Genomic DNA, 17096 nt, shown 5'->3' with positions numbered 1-17096 from the left:
AACATCTTTGTGGATAGGAATGAAAGACTTGTTTTTTACGGTCTATGACCTTTGCAGCGGGTGCTTTGAAAAAGATGGTTAAAGTGTACTGCCACCAGCCTTTACAGGTATGACTGTTATATATACATATATATTCCTCTTAGAAAATGCACAATCTAAGGAATCTGTCATTGCTAATTATCATGCATGAATGAATGAATGAATGAATGTCCTTGGGAGTGAGGGGAAATATTTGGTATCACAATAGGCCCCTGTTTGAGAACCTATATGAGAACTGGAATGAAGCTGTGTGGAGACTGGATCAAGAAACTGTTTAGTAACTTTATCAAGGAACCATGTGGTGACTGAATCAGATACACAGAGAGTGGAGACACCAAGGAAGATTTCTTACAACCTCAATCGGAAGGTTGCCCATGTCCAGACAGCTTTAAGTATATCAAATATGCTTTGTGTACAGCCTTCATGTTGAACGTGTTCAAGCCTAAATGGAAAAAAGTTATATCACAACAGGAATGGATTTTAGGCTACTTCATACATACCTCGTATGCTTTGCTGACTTGGATAAACTTGTCTTCAGCTCCTGCATTCTTGTTTTTATCTGGATGCCTGAAGAAAAAAATAAAATTAAAGAATAAAAAAGTCCCCCTGAAAGACAGAAGATATTAAGGAATTTAGTGACTGGGTGGGACAAATGAACTGGGGCTGTCAGAGTCTAAGAAGGAAGAGGTGCAACATCATGTATTGGGGCCCATGTCATGGCAACTTCATGCCTGATGTTCAGGGCAGACATTACCCTTTGAAAGATGGAGTTGCAAAATGTGCACTCAATTCTGAACCATGACTTTTAAGAACCTGCTCTATGGTGGACCTGGCCCTAGTTTCTGCCTTTCCCAGCCTGAAGCACTGAGTCCTACTTTCGCAGTGGGCAGAAATAAGCCTTCAGTTCAGTCTGATCCCTGCTATTCCAAGAGGAGGATCCTCCACAGTGTCAATCAGTGCCTGATGCCCCACCCACAGTCCTGCCTTTAGAAGGAGGCAATCAAACCCAAGAACTGAGCCCAAGTCCTGGACATTTCCAGTCCCAGCTTGTATCGTAGTTCTGTGCTATGCCCTTCTGACCTGAAGCCATAATCCCAAAGCACACTCTCAAGCCCAGTTCTTCCAGGGCAGGACTCAATATTGGAAGTGGGGCCCACAGTTTTGCACTTTTATTATGGAGCGCTAAATTCAATGCCAAGGTTCTGTCCTTTAAGCCGAAGCCCTCCTCCAAGGTGATGCTTCAAGTATAAGCCTTAGCTCAGAATGCAGACTTGCTAAGGTGGGACCCCCTAGAAGATGTAGCAGCAAAGGCTGCCATTTTTTATCGATAGAATGGTACCATGTTGCACGGCCATTGAAGGAGGGATGGATTTCCCTGGACTCTTCCTGCAGTGACCACTGCCATACGTTAAAATAAGAAATATTGTAAGAAACCCCTCCGAGATTATGCACCTCTCTAAAACATTCAAAATTGTTAAATGTATGTTTATTTTCATAACTCACTCATAAATGCATTTTCATATCCTTCTGTACAAGCGAAAAAAAGGTTTTAAGGGAGATATCCTAAAATCATTAGTTGCCAAGAACTTTGCAGAGACCAGTGAAACCGTTGTCACTAAATGGGTTAATTTACCCTTGAAAACATGGCTGTACTAACTCCAAAACTGTTAATTAAAAAAACTGACTGTGACTGAATGATTTTTTTTTTTTTTTTAAATCACCACAAGACAGGTCTCTGCTTCCTTACTAACATTTATAAAAAGGTTTTTGTATTACCACTGCAAGAAGTTTTAGAAGATGACATACTTTTCTGCATAAACACAGAACAGAGACGGCATTTGACTATAATGGATGCCAAAATAACCCCTACAGAAGAGGAAGCACTTTCTATCTATCACTGATCATTATGTTTGACCTGTTGGCAGTACCAATGAGTATGCTCTACTGCTATGTCACCTTTCATTGGCACCCTGGTCACAACATTTTTCTCACTCAATTCAGATCTTTCCTGTGAATCTGAGAGATGTACTACAGATAGGAGTATTCTTTGGTGTCCCACTTCCTATCAAGTTACCCTTTTCGATGTTTATCTGAAGCTGCTTTATGAGCGTGAAGTATTTACAGATGAGAGGAGAACTTAATTTGGGCCACTGACAAGTAAATCCACTTGATTGTGGTCTGGCTGATTAAAAACCGTTTAAAGCCTTTTAAATCCAAAGCAGAGGTGAAACATTTAGGTGCTGGTCGAGCCCTCAGTTTGTCTTCAACGGATTAGCACCTCCAAGATTGTTTGGACATCCTCCTGCCTTTGTTGAAAATGAAACAATCTTAAGGGTTTTATTAGATTCTTATTCAAATAGGGACACTCATATGGTCTGCTGTGAAGGGAGATTTATTTATGTTCCATCTGGTTTAAAAGAAAATGTACCTTCTCTTCCTTTCTTCTACCTTGAAGTGATAGTTGAAAATCTTGCACGCTCAAACGTTAAGTAGACAAACCCCCCTGCACTTGGGATTGCAGAGTACCAAATGGGAAGTCTTTGGGGAGGTGAGAAAGTGAAAGTGTCAGATCACTTGATCTACAAGCCTGAGAAAATATACTCAGTTTCCACTAAGCCGTGGAGTCTATAGTGGCTATAATGCAAACACTTAAGCATTCAGTGTAAAGGTTCTACTTAAATGGATGACAAACTGATATCATGAATTTCCTTCCATATTTTTCACTCAGCAGATCCTTGGTTATTACTTGTCTCGAAATACATGCCTGACCAACACAAACTTTTCAGAAGGGATTCAAACATTTGTTTAGTCAGTCCAGTGATTATTTGATATCTGTCATCATTTCTGGAACCCCACATGCACTTAGAGGTTTTAATATAGGTGCGATAAAAACGAAAGTAATGCAACCAAATTAACAATTGCAAAATTTCTAACACCATCATGTATTATGAAATCATACAGTAAGGTTATCTGTAAACATTCCTTTACCTTTCAGTAATTCTTTCTCACAAATGTATCAGTTTTGCATGGTTAGTTCATGCAGTAAATGCATCCAGATAGCTCACTCACATTAACAAATCCAACACTTCAGTAGTTTAGCAACCGTGGGCCTCATTCTCAAATCTATTTGTGCAGGTAATTCAGAAATGAGTTATACCACTTTACACATTTAGTGAAATTTGTTTTGCACTTGTAAATGCATGCAGATGTACTCCTGTTTTTAAGTTGCAGTAGTTCCAGGTCATGGGTAGCTATATGTCTGCACAGCAAATATTTCTCAATTTTATTTTACTTTTGGCCCCAATAGCTGGCAGACACTAAAAGAATACATTTTGCCACTGTATCTATTATCTTACGTTTTACCCAAAGATTTACTTAACATCTGCCTGTACCGAGGATGTGGTAAATTCACGTATCAGGTGGTTTAATAAAACCAAAGACTTCTTCACTCACCTCTTTCAAACTTATGTTATAAAGCAATATACATACCATTCTCGAGCAAGTTTCTTATATGCTTTCTTAATGTCCCCTTGGCTGGCGGTCTTGCTCACACCTAGGACACGGTATGGATCGAAGTCAGCAGCAGATGTAAATTTTAAAGCCAAGATTAAAATAATCAAAAACTGCAAAACAAGCCTCAGCTTCTTCAGTCCCATGTCGTCCACCCCTCGTGTCTGAAAAGAAAAAAGAAAACACATCAGATTGAGTGAACATCTCCAGAGTTTAGCAGACGAAGGTATTCAGTGCAGTGTTTGTGACATATACAAAACGAAAGATCTACAAAGCTCCGTCTTCCTCCGCAACAGGTAAGACACACACACACCTAGCACTGTGTCGCAAATGCACAATAAGAAAGATGCCCAGAGATTCCTCTCCTTCACTCTTGGGAAGGGCAGTTATCATCACGGGCAAGGCAGGTGCATCAGACAAGAATTTCTCTTGCAAAGAGGAAGAATAAATCAAAGATGGACAGCAAAAGGATAAAACTTCAGTTTAGGATCCACTAAGTTACAGAAAGATCTGGGCTAGCCATTGTTTTATATGCTCTAGGCACTTGACATTTAAATAGACGACAAAACAGGATTTTGAAGCAGATCCAAACAAATGTCTTGAAGATTCTGCCTCAGATCCGAACCAGAGTTCACACTGTTTCAATGTTCCTCACACTTAGGAAAAGAACTAGGCCTCTGAGCCATCGCACAGAGCAAAACATGTTTGGCTGATCATGCTTACTCTGGACGTTACCGACTGTTAATTTTTGGACATGAGATCACACACAAAAATAAATAGTAATAATATGCGTAATATAGGAATTGGGAATGTTTACTTTCTACTAAACAATGCTTGTATAAACACAAATATATGCTGGATTAAGCCATAATACTAATGGCGAATTTATCACCTTAACTCTCAAAATTGGTGTGGGGCTGCTTGTATCCCTTCTGAGGTGCCTGATCTGGCAGTTTGGGATGGACTAATTTCTTGAGGAGCAGAGTCAGTCCTGACTTGCACAATGCTAGACACCCTAGAGTCACAGTGACCAAAAGATAATCGACTGGAATTACCCAGTTCTCCATTGATTACATAGACTGCGACTATTTGATGTTAAGAATAAGCTCACAAAGAACTTTCAAAATGGAAGTAAATACAAACATTACATGAAACACCTTCAGTCCTTTCTATTAGAACAAAGTATATTCCTAAAAATCAATTACATATACAATGCAAACATTAATCTATTGTATATCTGTGTATCGTATATGCAGTCTAAAATTAATATAAAAAAGGCAATAAAATAAACTAAACTAAGTTTAAAACATAGGCCAGTGGTTCTTAACCTTTTGACTTCTGTGAATTCCCACTTAACCATTACTGGATTTATAGAATGTTTTTAAATGCTCAATTTTACATTTTGAATATTTATTTATATGTACTTTATTAACCTGTTAATATTATTTAATAATTGTCTAAGCAGTCACAGAACCCATGAGTAGGTGTCGTAAACCCCCAGTGGTCTCTGGATCACAAATTAAGAACCACTGACAGACAACCAGGGTCGTGCTGAGTGCTGGCTCGAGCAAAGAAGTCTCCTAACGCATATGCAAGATTACCCCATCCCTCTTCTCCTAGCCTTTACTGGAAGAAAATAAAAGTTGGCTGAAGATGCATGCAGAGGAGACCAGGTGTCCATGAATGGGCTCCTTTTTAATGGGAGTAGCCACTAAGGCTGTATGGTGCACCATAGGTCTTAGTTCCATTCAGAGTTGCTGTCTTCATTTTCATGCCAGTCCCCTCTCTCCCAAAGCTGAGAAGTTAGAGACCCTACAACCCGAAGATAAAGAATTAGATAGACTGCCTGGCTTATAAAGGACCTATTTGGCCCTTGTCCAGAGTCACAGTCCAGCGTTCTGCACACTGAAGGGAGGAATATGGTAAAACAGAGGCAGAGGAAAAACGACCATTTCATGGTCCTTCCTGAGTGATCGGCACCCCGGAACAAGACCTCATTGTCTTGGCGCTCATCAATGTAGTTCCAGTTAACCCTGGCGCCCGAATGAGCAATTGCGCACCTTGCATAGGGCCATTTGTACAGATGCACACAGTCTACCACGTTGTAGTGCAGAAAAGCATGTGATCAGAACTCCATCATAAGATCACTTGTGCCTCCGTCAATGTCACTGCAAGTCTGCCTCCATCTAGGGAACTCTTGCCTACAGAATGAGAGGCTGTATAGCACGGTCCCATGTAATAGCATGGTTTGTTTTCCCTGTCAACATCAGCACCAACCTATGGAAGACACTGTGTGCCTTTGCCACCACAACTATGACTGAGCTTTTCTCCTTAACTTCGCAATCCACAGTGCCGAAACAAGAAGAGGGGTAGCTGGCATACGTGGTGCTTGGAAGTGCACCCACTTCAAATTCAATTTTGCAAGAGCCATAGGTAAATTCTACATAAGGAATTGTGCAAGCTATCTGCCTCAGTGAATGTGCTCACACATATCAGACTGTGCACTTGGCTGTGTTATTACCTAATGCAACAGAATATTTGCTTTAAATATGCAAGATACTCAGAGACACATTACAGAGTAACCGAGGAAGACCTGAAGCCAAAAGAAAGTTGGAAGAAAATGTTTACCAAATAGAAACTGCTAAGTTAGCCCCTGCATCAACAGCAAACAGTTCAACTCAGGACACCAACCACTAGCAACCTCAAATTACACTGTTAGGGATGATGGATTCTTCCCCTGTGCCATGCAGACGTTAACTGAGATGGATAAACCAGCTGCTTTACTGAGTAGCTGTCCTTTAGACAACTTGGCCCTTTAAATTAATCTTATATGGAATGGAATGAATGATAGCAAGAAAACTAGGTATGAACACATGAAAGGACTTATTAGGAGAACTGAGCTGAACACAGCTCAATACTACAAACACAAACGTTTCAGAGTGCCAAGACGATTCCAAGTACGAACTGGGAGACATTTACATTTAACATTTTTATAAATCTGAACTATTTGGGGGTAGAAGGTATCAACCTTTGACTGGTTGTTTATTCTGTTGTTAGTTGAACAACATCTGAGTGATAGACCATAGGATTTTTTTCAGTGTGTTGGTGAATCGCAGTTAGGTCAACCTAAATACCTTGCAGCACATGTATCAACTACAGTAGACCTTAAGTGGTAGCAAAAGGCAATGGTGACATAAGTATGTCACAAAAGGCCCCAACCTTTAAACCACACAAAATCGAAGGTGACTTAAGAAGTTGAAAACCCCAAAGGGAATGAATAAATAAATCACATGGATTGGAATAGGAGTGTCAGTCAAGAGGTGCACCAGATCACCTTAAAAATGGGTGTTACCAATGTTAGTTATAAAGCCACTTCAAGCCTAATTGCCCATAATTAACTTTAACATTATAGTTTTCTAACATGCTCTTCACTTTGAATGAGGTGTTCCAGGGTGGCCTATCAGAAGTAAGGTGGATCGCAAGGAGGGCAACAGGTCACCAAATCTTGTTGCGCGAGGCAGGAGTAAATCCAAAAGTCAAGCCTACCGAGATGGAGCACGGGTTAGATACAGGGACCAACCTTGCCCCGCTGAAGATGTACACTGGGGATGGAGGATGTATCAACTTCAAAGAACTCATGTGAGGAGCAGAGGAGGTGAGGCACAGGCAATGTGTCGGTTCCCATCTCTGCAGTCGGCAAACCCATGACAATGAAGGTGATGCGTCAGCGTCTAGCCATGCCATCAGCAATGTGAAGGCGATGTGTTTGGTCTGACGACGATGTGTTGATTCAGAGTCCCCCTACCCTAGTCAGCACTGCAGTATCCTCATCATCAGTGGCATCAGTGATGCGTTGGTGTCGAAGAGATGAAACGGTTCTGACTGGTGCAGTGATGCTGATGTATGGTGCAGTAATGCAGAACCCATTTCCAAGGGCCAGGACAGGATTGGCACCACTTGGCAAAATAGGACTCATAGTTGGTAGAAAGCAGAGGCTGTAGCAGGGATGAACGAAGTCTTTGATGTCCCTGAGACTTCAGAACAGGAGGCCCTTGAAGTCACTTCGGTTCTGGGGATGTTAAGATGCAGATCCAGTCCTTCTCATTCCCAGGTAAGGAGGGAAGACACAGCACAGCAGAAGTCCAGCAAAGACCAGCAGAGTGACAGTTCCTTCTGAAGCACAGCAGTCTTTTTTTCCTGGCAGAATGACCTCAGGTCCAGATGTTTACTGATTTGGTTGGGTGAGTATCCCATTTTTTCTAATACCCAGTGGTGCCCCTGAAGTGGGGAAGACTTCAAAGAGAGGCTTTTGAAGTGTACAAGGCCCTACCCTTCTTGCCCCGTCTCCAGACACACTACAGGGGGTTATGCAGCCTTTTGTGAGGGCTCAGGACACAGACTATTCAGGTGTGTCAGCTCCTCCCTTCCATACTGCCCAGGTTGAGCTATCAATATGTAGATGGCTACTCAGTCACACCTAACCTCCCTTTGTCTGTGGCTGTCCAGGCGGAATGATCAAAAGCACAGTTGTCACCCACCCAGACGTGTATTTAGACACAGGCAGTAGGCATTAGATAATTTAAAGTAAGAAAATGCCAATTTTCTAAAAGTTGCATTTTCAGAATTACAATTTTGAATCAGACTTCATCATAAGCTGTGATTTTAGGTTGTAACAATACACTTGCTCCCACCTACAACCACTGGCCAGTGGGGAGCACAGGTGAAACGAGGTAGAGGGTGGGAGGGGAAGAGATAGTAAAAAGCGGGAGGAAGGATAAGGCACCTTATTTGCAGTGTGACAGTTACATCATTCAATGGGTGAACTTAAAAATGTAAACTGCAAGCGAGGGGTCCCTCATTGGGAGCACATCATTCAGAGTATCTAAGAGGGGTTCCTAGCAATACCTATCAGTCGGAGGATGTGTAGGTATAAGGGGCATGTTAGTTCTCTGAAATCATCTTACATATATCGGATACAAGGGACCCAGGTTTTGTCGAAAAGGGGCAGCAGGCCAGTCACTGCTGCTGTCAGTTTTGCCATTCCCATGACAGCCCACTGTTTGTGCAGCCAATCAGTCTGAGTGGGAATGGTGTCCGAACCCCATCGTGAAAGTAGATGATGTTTAGCGGCCCCCAGATCCAGAGTGATAGCCCGACCCTTAGATGTGCGAAGTGGGTATGTTTCGGAACTGGACCACATAGCTAGAAAACCGTGGTATGCTAGTGTCATATATTCCGTCTACCACTTGCAGGATGGTTTGCCAGAAAGAGGCAATTTTCAGGCAGTGGCAAAAAATGTGTATAAGTGTGCCTTCCTGCCCGCATGGACGCCAATATTTGCCGTCGCCATTTACCCTCCACTTGGCAATCCTCGCAGCTGTATAATACATGTAGTGGGCTACTTTCAAAAACATTTCTTTAGTGTTAGTGGTGAGCGCTGTGACTCGCGCCCGTTGGAGGATATCTCGCCATTCCCTGTCTGTGAATGTTCATTCGCATTCTGTCTCCCATCTACACCTTGCTGATGTTTTGGACAGTTTGGGAGGTGCGAGTATGAAAGCGTAAATATCAGACAGGAGTCGGTTATCCGTCTCACAGGTTAGCAACCATTGTTCAAATCGCATGAGGGGTCGGCTCGCATGTAGGCATACTGCGGGAGATGTTAACCAGTGGTGGACCGCCATGTATTGCCAGAGAGTCGAGCTTGGGAGACCATATCCTTCTTGGTGATAGTTAAAGTCCATGACCCTGTCCTCTTCAAAGAAGTCGCCTATCCTCTTACAATTTGATTCCTGCCAGATTGCAAATGAGGGATCGCTGTGCGCAGGTGGAAAGTCCGGATTTCCAATAAGCAGTGTCTGTGGGGAAATCGGTGTGAAAAGCCCACTCCTAACCTCTACCTTGTCCCATGCTCCCAGTGTAGCACACAGGATAAGGGAGACATAAACTCCTGGTGGTCATTGTTTCAATGGCAGCTATGGTACTTTCCAGATGTGTACAGCAGCCACATCTTGGTCGATAAAGCACAAGTACTTCTCCTTGAGGGATCCGGCCCATTCAACCATATAACACAACTGAGCTGGTGGCAGTAGTTCAGCAAGTGTGGGACCCCCAGCCCTCCCTTGGTCTGTGGCAGGTAGGCCTGAGCCTTCGTCATTCTAGCCCTTTTGCCAATCCAGATTGATTCCCAGATAAGCGTTTGCAGTTTGTCTAGTAGGTTGGGGGATGGTTGCAAAGGCAAAGTCAGCAAGAGTGTCATCTTAACCGCAGCTAGAAGGCCAAGCCAGGAGAGACCATGTGCCTTCCATCTCGTCAAGTCTGAGCGTGCTGTGCTTAGGATCATATTGTAATTGTGTTCTACTGTAGCCTCCAGCCTTGGTAGGAATAGATACGTAATCCCTTACATTGCCCACGAAAAAGGGAGGATAGTCTCCAAGAAGGCCCTTTCAGCTTCCTGTATAGTGAGGTTCAAAATGGACGATTTAGTGAGGTTGGTTTTAAAGCGGATGAGTTACTAAAAGCAGTCAGTTCTACCATTACCAATGGGAGGGTGGACTAAGGATGGGACAGGTGGAGAAGCACATCGTCTACATAAAGAGCCAGTTTATGAGATCTTCCGCCAATCGGTATGCCAGATATGTCTGGATGCCGCCATATATGCTCAGCAAAGAGCTCCATATATAAGGCAAATAATAGTGGCGAGAGGGGGCATCCTTGTTGGGCGCCCCTTGAGACTGGAAATTGCCAGGACAATTCCCCATTCACCATGATTATAGCTCTAAGCTGGTCATAGTTGCAGCAGATCCACATGAAGAACTTGGGACCCAGTCCGAGGTGCCTCAAGACCGCAGGGAGGTACTGCCAGTGCACCCGTTCAAAGGCTTTCTCCGCATCAATAGAAAGGATGAGGGCTGGAGTTTTAGAGCAGTGAATCTTGTCCAGCAGATGGCACAGTTTCTTAGTGTTGTCATTACAGGGCCACTCGGGATAAAGCCGGATTGGTCCAGATCCACTAGGTCCTGCATATGAGGGTATAGCCTATGGGCTAGAATGCCCGTGAAGATCTTAGCATCCACGTTCAATAAGGGAATGGATCGGTAGGAGGAGCACAATTGTGGGTCCTTCTTAGGCTTAGGAATAACTGTCACCATACCTAGTTGCATCGTGGGAGGGAGGGAGTGGGATGTACCCAGGGCATGATACAGCTGAGCCAGCACGGGGGCTAGTTGGGCTCCAAAAGTCTTAAAGAACTCTACTCTGAAACCGTCAGCACCTGGTGCTGTCCCAGTTTGAAGACGGTGAGGACTACGCCCAAGGAAGCCTAAACAATTGCAGGGGACCTGCATCGGCTGGTATTGTGTGATCCTAAGGGAGAGCAGTAGGAGCGACTGCTTGTGCTACCTAGAAGGCCCCCTTTTTGGTCTCTTTCTGGTGCAATTGGATCTGTTCCTTTTCACCTCAGTGTAAACCCTGTGCAGCCCCTAGGTAACAGAGACATTACCTTGTCCCTCGGCATTCATGCACAGTAGGGACCTGAACTTATATTTTGTGGTGGAGCGATGGGCTGTGACATGGGCCTGTAGGGCCAGGCCACGATGGACAAATATAAGGCTCCACTGGAGAGGAACGAAGAGGACCCAGGAGGGTGCCTAAGAGACTGACAATCAGGTGACTGGAGACAACATGTCTATCATCCTGCAAGCCATTTACGAATCCAAAACATTACTTGAGACAAAAATAGGGGAAACTGGAGCGGATGTGTTCCTGTTCGGCCAGGACCTCTGTCAAATAGTTGAGAGGGTTTCGGAAGCCGAGTAAAGAATTTCAACCCTGTAAGAGACTATCAAACACCTCTCTTCTGAGATAACTTGATTATCCAGGCGACAAAAGACCCTTCCAGACCATGCAGAGGACACTGAAAATAGAGTCCGCCATAACAACCTAATTTTCATTGGGTTACCCAAAGGGTCTAGAGGCCAATCTTTCGAACACTTTACCAAACAATGGATTTGGTCTTCGATTGAATCAGCGAGCCTTTGCTCCTGTTTTGTCATTGAACAGGCGCATGACTCCCTCACCCAGTAACACCCCCTTTAAGTATCAGCTAGGACTTTAGTAGCACATTTTCTAAATTATAGAGGCATTGCTGCAATCCTGAAGAGTGCCCACCTTACAAAGACTTTTCATTCCAATTGTGGAGCATTCTGACCTTCCCGGATTACACATGCATGGTGCAGGAACAACATAAGTCTTTTGTGAAAGTCAAACGGGAGCGCTAATCTACAAGTAGACCATCAATCCAAGATGCTCTTCTTTGATACCCCAAAGGAACCATGGGCATGGCTTAACGAGCAGTGCCCACTTGCCCTCAACCCACTCCTCTCATAGGGTCCCTCTAACTCAACTTACACTCATAACCAGGTCCCTGAGAGACAAAAGGGAAAGAGCCACAAGAAGAGATCAACACAGAGGCAAACGGGACATCTTGACTTGGATGTCGCCACAGAGTTTGAGGGCGAAAAAAGAATATAATTTGGAGGACACTACTTCTGCATCTCAACGCATCTCCGGCCTACCTGCAAATTTGAACTTGGGATACCTTTGCACCCTTGCAACTCAGATAACTTCAGCACAGCAGCACTACTGTATCCTGACATGGTATTATTAAAGGCGGTTTTCAAAGGGCGGCGAGTAAGGGACTTCTTGGCCTGCTTCAATACATCTACTCCCCATATTTGAATAGTTTGTTCTTTGCTTTAGTTGGGGATGTCTGACAGATGCTTCTTAGGTGTGGGAAGTATAGTGAGGAGGGTGAGGGGTTTGATGCACATGTTTGTGTTCAGTTTGTACTGCTCTGCTTTGCCCTGTATTCACTATAGAAGTATATATTGTTCCCTTTCTGCCCTGATGTGATTCCAGGTAGTGGCCCCACAAGATGCACCTTTGCTGACACACTGACAACACCCCCTAACCCCCAGCTGCCTCCCATTGCCCCCTCCTGGCCCCACCCATTTCACAGGAGTGATTGATGAACTGTGATGGCCACAAATTGTCTCTACTGCCCCCACTATGCCTCAGTCCTAGTAGTTATTAAAAAGGGGGGCTGTGTTTTAGTTTTTACAACAAACTAACCTTGGGATAGTGTTACTACAGGAAACTCACTTACAAGGCCCTGCAAGTGATAGTATATTTCACACAAAAGAGCAGGGTTTGAAAAAATCTACTTGACTATTCCCTACTGCAAGTAATTTTTTAGGACATTGAACCATTTTTGGAAACTACTGGACCCTTCTGTAGAATGGACAAAGAGCAGGTGTTCTGTTCAGTCAGAAACTGAATTAGCAATTAAGATGTCTTTAAATCTTACTCTTGTCACATTTGCTCTGAGTTCAGAGACAGAGGTCAAAAGTCAGTTTGTCTTCTTGCAATAAAATACTTTTCCTTGTGACTCCAGAGTACCAGGATTTTGTAAGGTGAACTGTCTGACATGTGTGAAATGAAACACTGTGGGTATCAGGTCTTTCCTAACACACATTTTATATAAGAAAGTCAACTTAAACACTTCAAAATATATTTCAGAAGCTGTGAAACACCATGTACTCGTGTGATGAAAAAAATATTCTAATAGGATCAAAAAAGTAAGAACACTATTTGGTGATGTGCAAATGATAAATATTTTTTCTGAAACGTAGTTTTCACAGATTATTGTTAATACACTATATAGTTTTAATGCTGCAAGTTAGTGGGATAGTTTTTGGACATTTCTTGAAAATGTACTGTAAGTGAGAAACACTCCTGCCCTGATGGCAAAGCTATAGGTAAACTAGGGAGCATGTCATGCATGGCTTGTGTACCCTAGATGTGGGCTGGAATTATTATACATGGAGCAAATGTTTAGTGTATTTAATCAAACAAAAGAAGACTTAGCAGAAATGCTGAACTCACATATTTGAAGGTGCACTCATATGTGAGAATGAAAAAAAGGCGATTGCAAAGTACAATATTTGCATAGGATCACACAATTTGAGACCTGTTTCCGGGTCAAGTACATTACAGTTAGGTCGAGTAGATTGTTCAAGCTACTTGACCTGCAGGTCAAGTAACATTTTTATGATTTTTCGAGGCCTGCAAGGATAGCCAACTTCCTGCATAAATCACTCTAACAAAGGTCACATTTGACACCCAAGGCCAATACATCCTGTTGGAGGGTACTCCATACAATGCCCTGAGCATTTATGTCCTACCAGTGATGCACAGGACCACGTTTAAAGTCCTATGGGGCTTGGTAGTAATGCTCCCTTTGGGGGGGGGGGGGGAAGCTAACCAAAGTGTGGGGGGCTGCAAATACATTGTGGACCAAGGAGAATGGAATTGATCGGGAGAAGGCGCTCTGAGATGCAGCTGGGTGCAGGGACTCAGCCTAAGCGGACCCTGGCAGGTATGGCACCTGGAGTGTTTGGGCTTTACTCGCACATCGCCACGCATAGGTCACTATTAACTATATTTCTTGCCAGCCGGCGATCTTCTTCAGAGCACAGGTTGGCAGATCTTGCCCCACGGGATATGGCACCACACAATGGTCCTGATTTACTTTGACACAGCACCCAGGGGGGGGTTGAGGGTCATTCTATTTCCCTCCTTTGATGACGTGAGCCCTGACTTACTCAAGGAGTGGGAACAACTTCTAATTACTTCATCATACGGTATGATGGATATACTTATCCGGGATGCTAAGGCCAAGCGAGATAAACTTTTGCAGGATATCACATTGCTAGAAAAAGAGATCAATGACATTGACTCAACTGACAACAAAATAAAAAACTTTAACATACTGAAGGATGTCCTACACAAACACCAACTATACATAAAGGATAAGAAACTACGCAAACTCAAGAGAGATGACATTGACTACAAGAACGGAAGGGTTTTCACATTTGCTCGTAAATATGATAATTCCAAAATAGATAGCAATAGGACATCCCCAACCACTAGGAAAAATCTTCCTTCTTCTAATCTCACTACTAGTGATACAGACATATCTAGCATTTCTAGTGGAACGAGTGAAGATGCAAGGGACCAAACTCCTGTATCCACCTCCACACATAGGTCACCTTTTTTACTAGAGCTAGAGAGATTTCGGAGAGGCCAAAAACAACCCCAGAGGAGAGAAGAAAACACCTCAAGACCATTAGACGGGGGAAACACAGGTGCAAACACAAACAAACGATTGGAGGGCGTGGCAACGCATTCAATAACTCGCAATGCTCAACAATGACAGATACACATGTCTCTACGGGTGACACGCCAGACACCATCTCTATTGTTAATCTATCCTCCATAACCCTGAATCCTGACCAAACTAACATTCTGAAGAAAGGCCTGGGTTTTGTACCTACCACACTTCCAGATTTTACACAACTACATGTTAGCTTGTTTAAATTTTTCGCAGATGTAAACTCTATAAATACTTCTATGACGTTAACACCTCTGCTCGATCCACCAATGCCCTGCTCCATACTCCTAGCACAATGACCATCAAAGATGTCAAGGACATTCAAACCTTGCTATCAATTGAGCACAAAGAGGGCCCCATGCCATCACTCACAGAGATCATCACTGATCTTAATATAGAGTCTAACACTAAGACCATCAGTGGTCTAAAAACGACTTCCAAGTTCACGCCCATAATACCCAGGGACTACGCAATTGACTCATTCTGCCATAAGGTTACCAACGATCTTTATCATATGGAGTAACAGCATGTGTTAGGACACAAGTCCATCCCTGCACACAACATTACGTTAGCCAAAAAGCAAGCGCTAGTGTCACTTGGGTTATGCAAGGACATAGTCATCAAGGAGGCGGACAAGGGTGGGAACATTGTGATCATGGATAGAACGGACTAGGTTTCTGAACTGGATCGTCGACTGTCTGACTGCACTGCATACCTCAAACTCACGTATAACCCCTTGCTGGGTGTCAATAGATCCATTCTGAAGAAACTACAAGGATTTCTGAACCTTGACATAATATCCAATATGGAGTTCAAATATCTGTATAACAACATGCCTACTTCACCTTGTATCTATATTTTGCCAAAGATACACAAGACGGGCATTTTTCCCCCAGGCAGACCAATCATCTCTGGCATTGGCTCCCCTACGGAGAAATTGTCAGAATACATAGACATTTTCCTTCAGCCTTTTGTCCAAAACCTACCCTCTTACATCAGGGACACTAAGGACTTATTGTGTAAAATGGCGGATTATGAATGGACAAAGGGCCACTACTTAGTTACTCTGGATGTGACCTCACTCTACACGAGCATCCCGAGAATAGAGGGTCTTACTGCTATCCAACACTATCTGGACACCAGAGATGCCTCTCTACTGGACCATACAAACATGCTTATGGACTTGATAAGTCTGGTCCTAGATAATAACATCTTCCTACATAATGGAGACTGGTATCGCCAGATACGAGGAGTGGCCATGGGGGCCAAATTCTCCCCATCATATGCTAATCTTTATATGGGGTACATGGAAAAAACACATGTATGGCGTTCCTGCCCTCCACTCCTGACACAGCACATCCTCTATTGGGGCAGATATATCGTTGACATTTTAGTTTTCTGGTCAGGCGATGCACCGTCTCTTTCAGCTTTTACAGAACACCTGAACAACAACACTTTCAATATCAATTTTACCCATGAGGCCAGTCAATCTTCCATCAATTTTCTGGACCTCACTATCTACATCGAACATGGAAAAATCTGCACTAAACTTTTCAGACATGTAATGCTATCTTGCACGCGACTAGCTCACATCCGAAGCCCCAAATCAATGCCATTCCCTATGGGGAAAGTACAAGGATCCGCCGTAATTGTAGTGAGGAACGGGTTTTCCAAGAAGAGTTGCGCAACATGGAACTACGTTTCAGACATAGGGGCTACCATCCACATACCCTCAATAAAGCCTGCAACAAGATCATGAAAATTAAACGCCCAACCTTGCTTACCAATACCAAGAAAAACAGCTCACGAGAACGTATCTCCCTTATTTTCCAACACAGTGCATTAAGCTCCCAAATTCACAAAACCATACAAAAACACTGGTCCGTGTTATTAACAGATGAGATACTAAAAAATGGTCTTACTGGAAAACCTAGTATTGTTTATAAGAGGGGTACCACCCTACGCGACCAGCTATGTCATAGCTTCCTGCCACCTGAGAGCAGGGACACTTGGCTACCAAAACCACCACCAGACACATACAGGTGTGGACACTGTAACATTTGTGAATACATCAAAGACAAGACAGTGAGATTCAAGTACAACACCCAGATCACACACGAATTAAAACACTTCATTAACTGTAACACTAGTTATGTGGTATATTGCATTGTGTGTACATGTGGGCTAATCTATGTTGGAAGCACCATCCGACCACTGAAAGAGCGCATTCAAGAACACCTTAGAGCCATTCGATCGTCTAACATCAACTATCCCTTTGCGATCCACTTTAACGAGACCCATGGACAGAGGGAAG

The 17096-nt window shown here is 43.4% G+C and overlaps 1 protein-coding gene across 2 annotated transcripts in view; it reads right to left on the bottom strand.

Annotated features, from left to right (window-relative positions):
* DNAJC16 (DnaJ heat shock protein family (Hsp40) member C16) overlaps positions 1–17096 on the bottom strand; it is a 332457-nt gene that overhangs the window by 236919 nt on the left and 78442 nt on the right. For both annotated transcript variants that reach the window (XM_069240270.1, XM_069240271.1), the window contains exons 2-3: positions 3529–3713; positions 540–606 (exon numbers count right to left, since the gene is read on the bottom strand). In XM_069240270.1, the coding sequence (XP_069096371.1) occupies positions 540–606; positions 3529–3695 (234 nt within the window). In that variant the 5' untranslated portion in view covers positions 3696–3713. The remainder of the gene's footprint in view (positions 1–539; positions 607–3528; positions 3714–17096) is intronic.

The sequence above is a fragment of the Pleurodeles waltl genome, chromosome 6, assembly GCF_031143425.1.
Source record: "Pleurodeles waltl isolate 20211129_DDA chromosome 6, aPleWal1.hap1.20221129, whole genome shotgun sequence".
Classification (NCBI taxonomy): domain Eukaryota; kingdom Metazoa; phylum Chordata; class Amphibia; order Caudata; family Salamandridae; genus Pleurodeles; species Pleurodeles waltl.
This window is presented reverse-complemented; position numbering and strand designations above follow the sequence as displayed.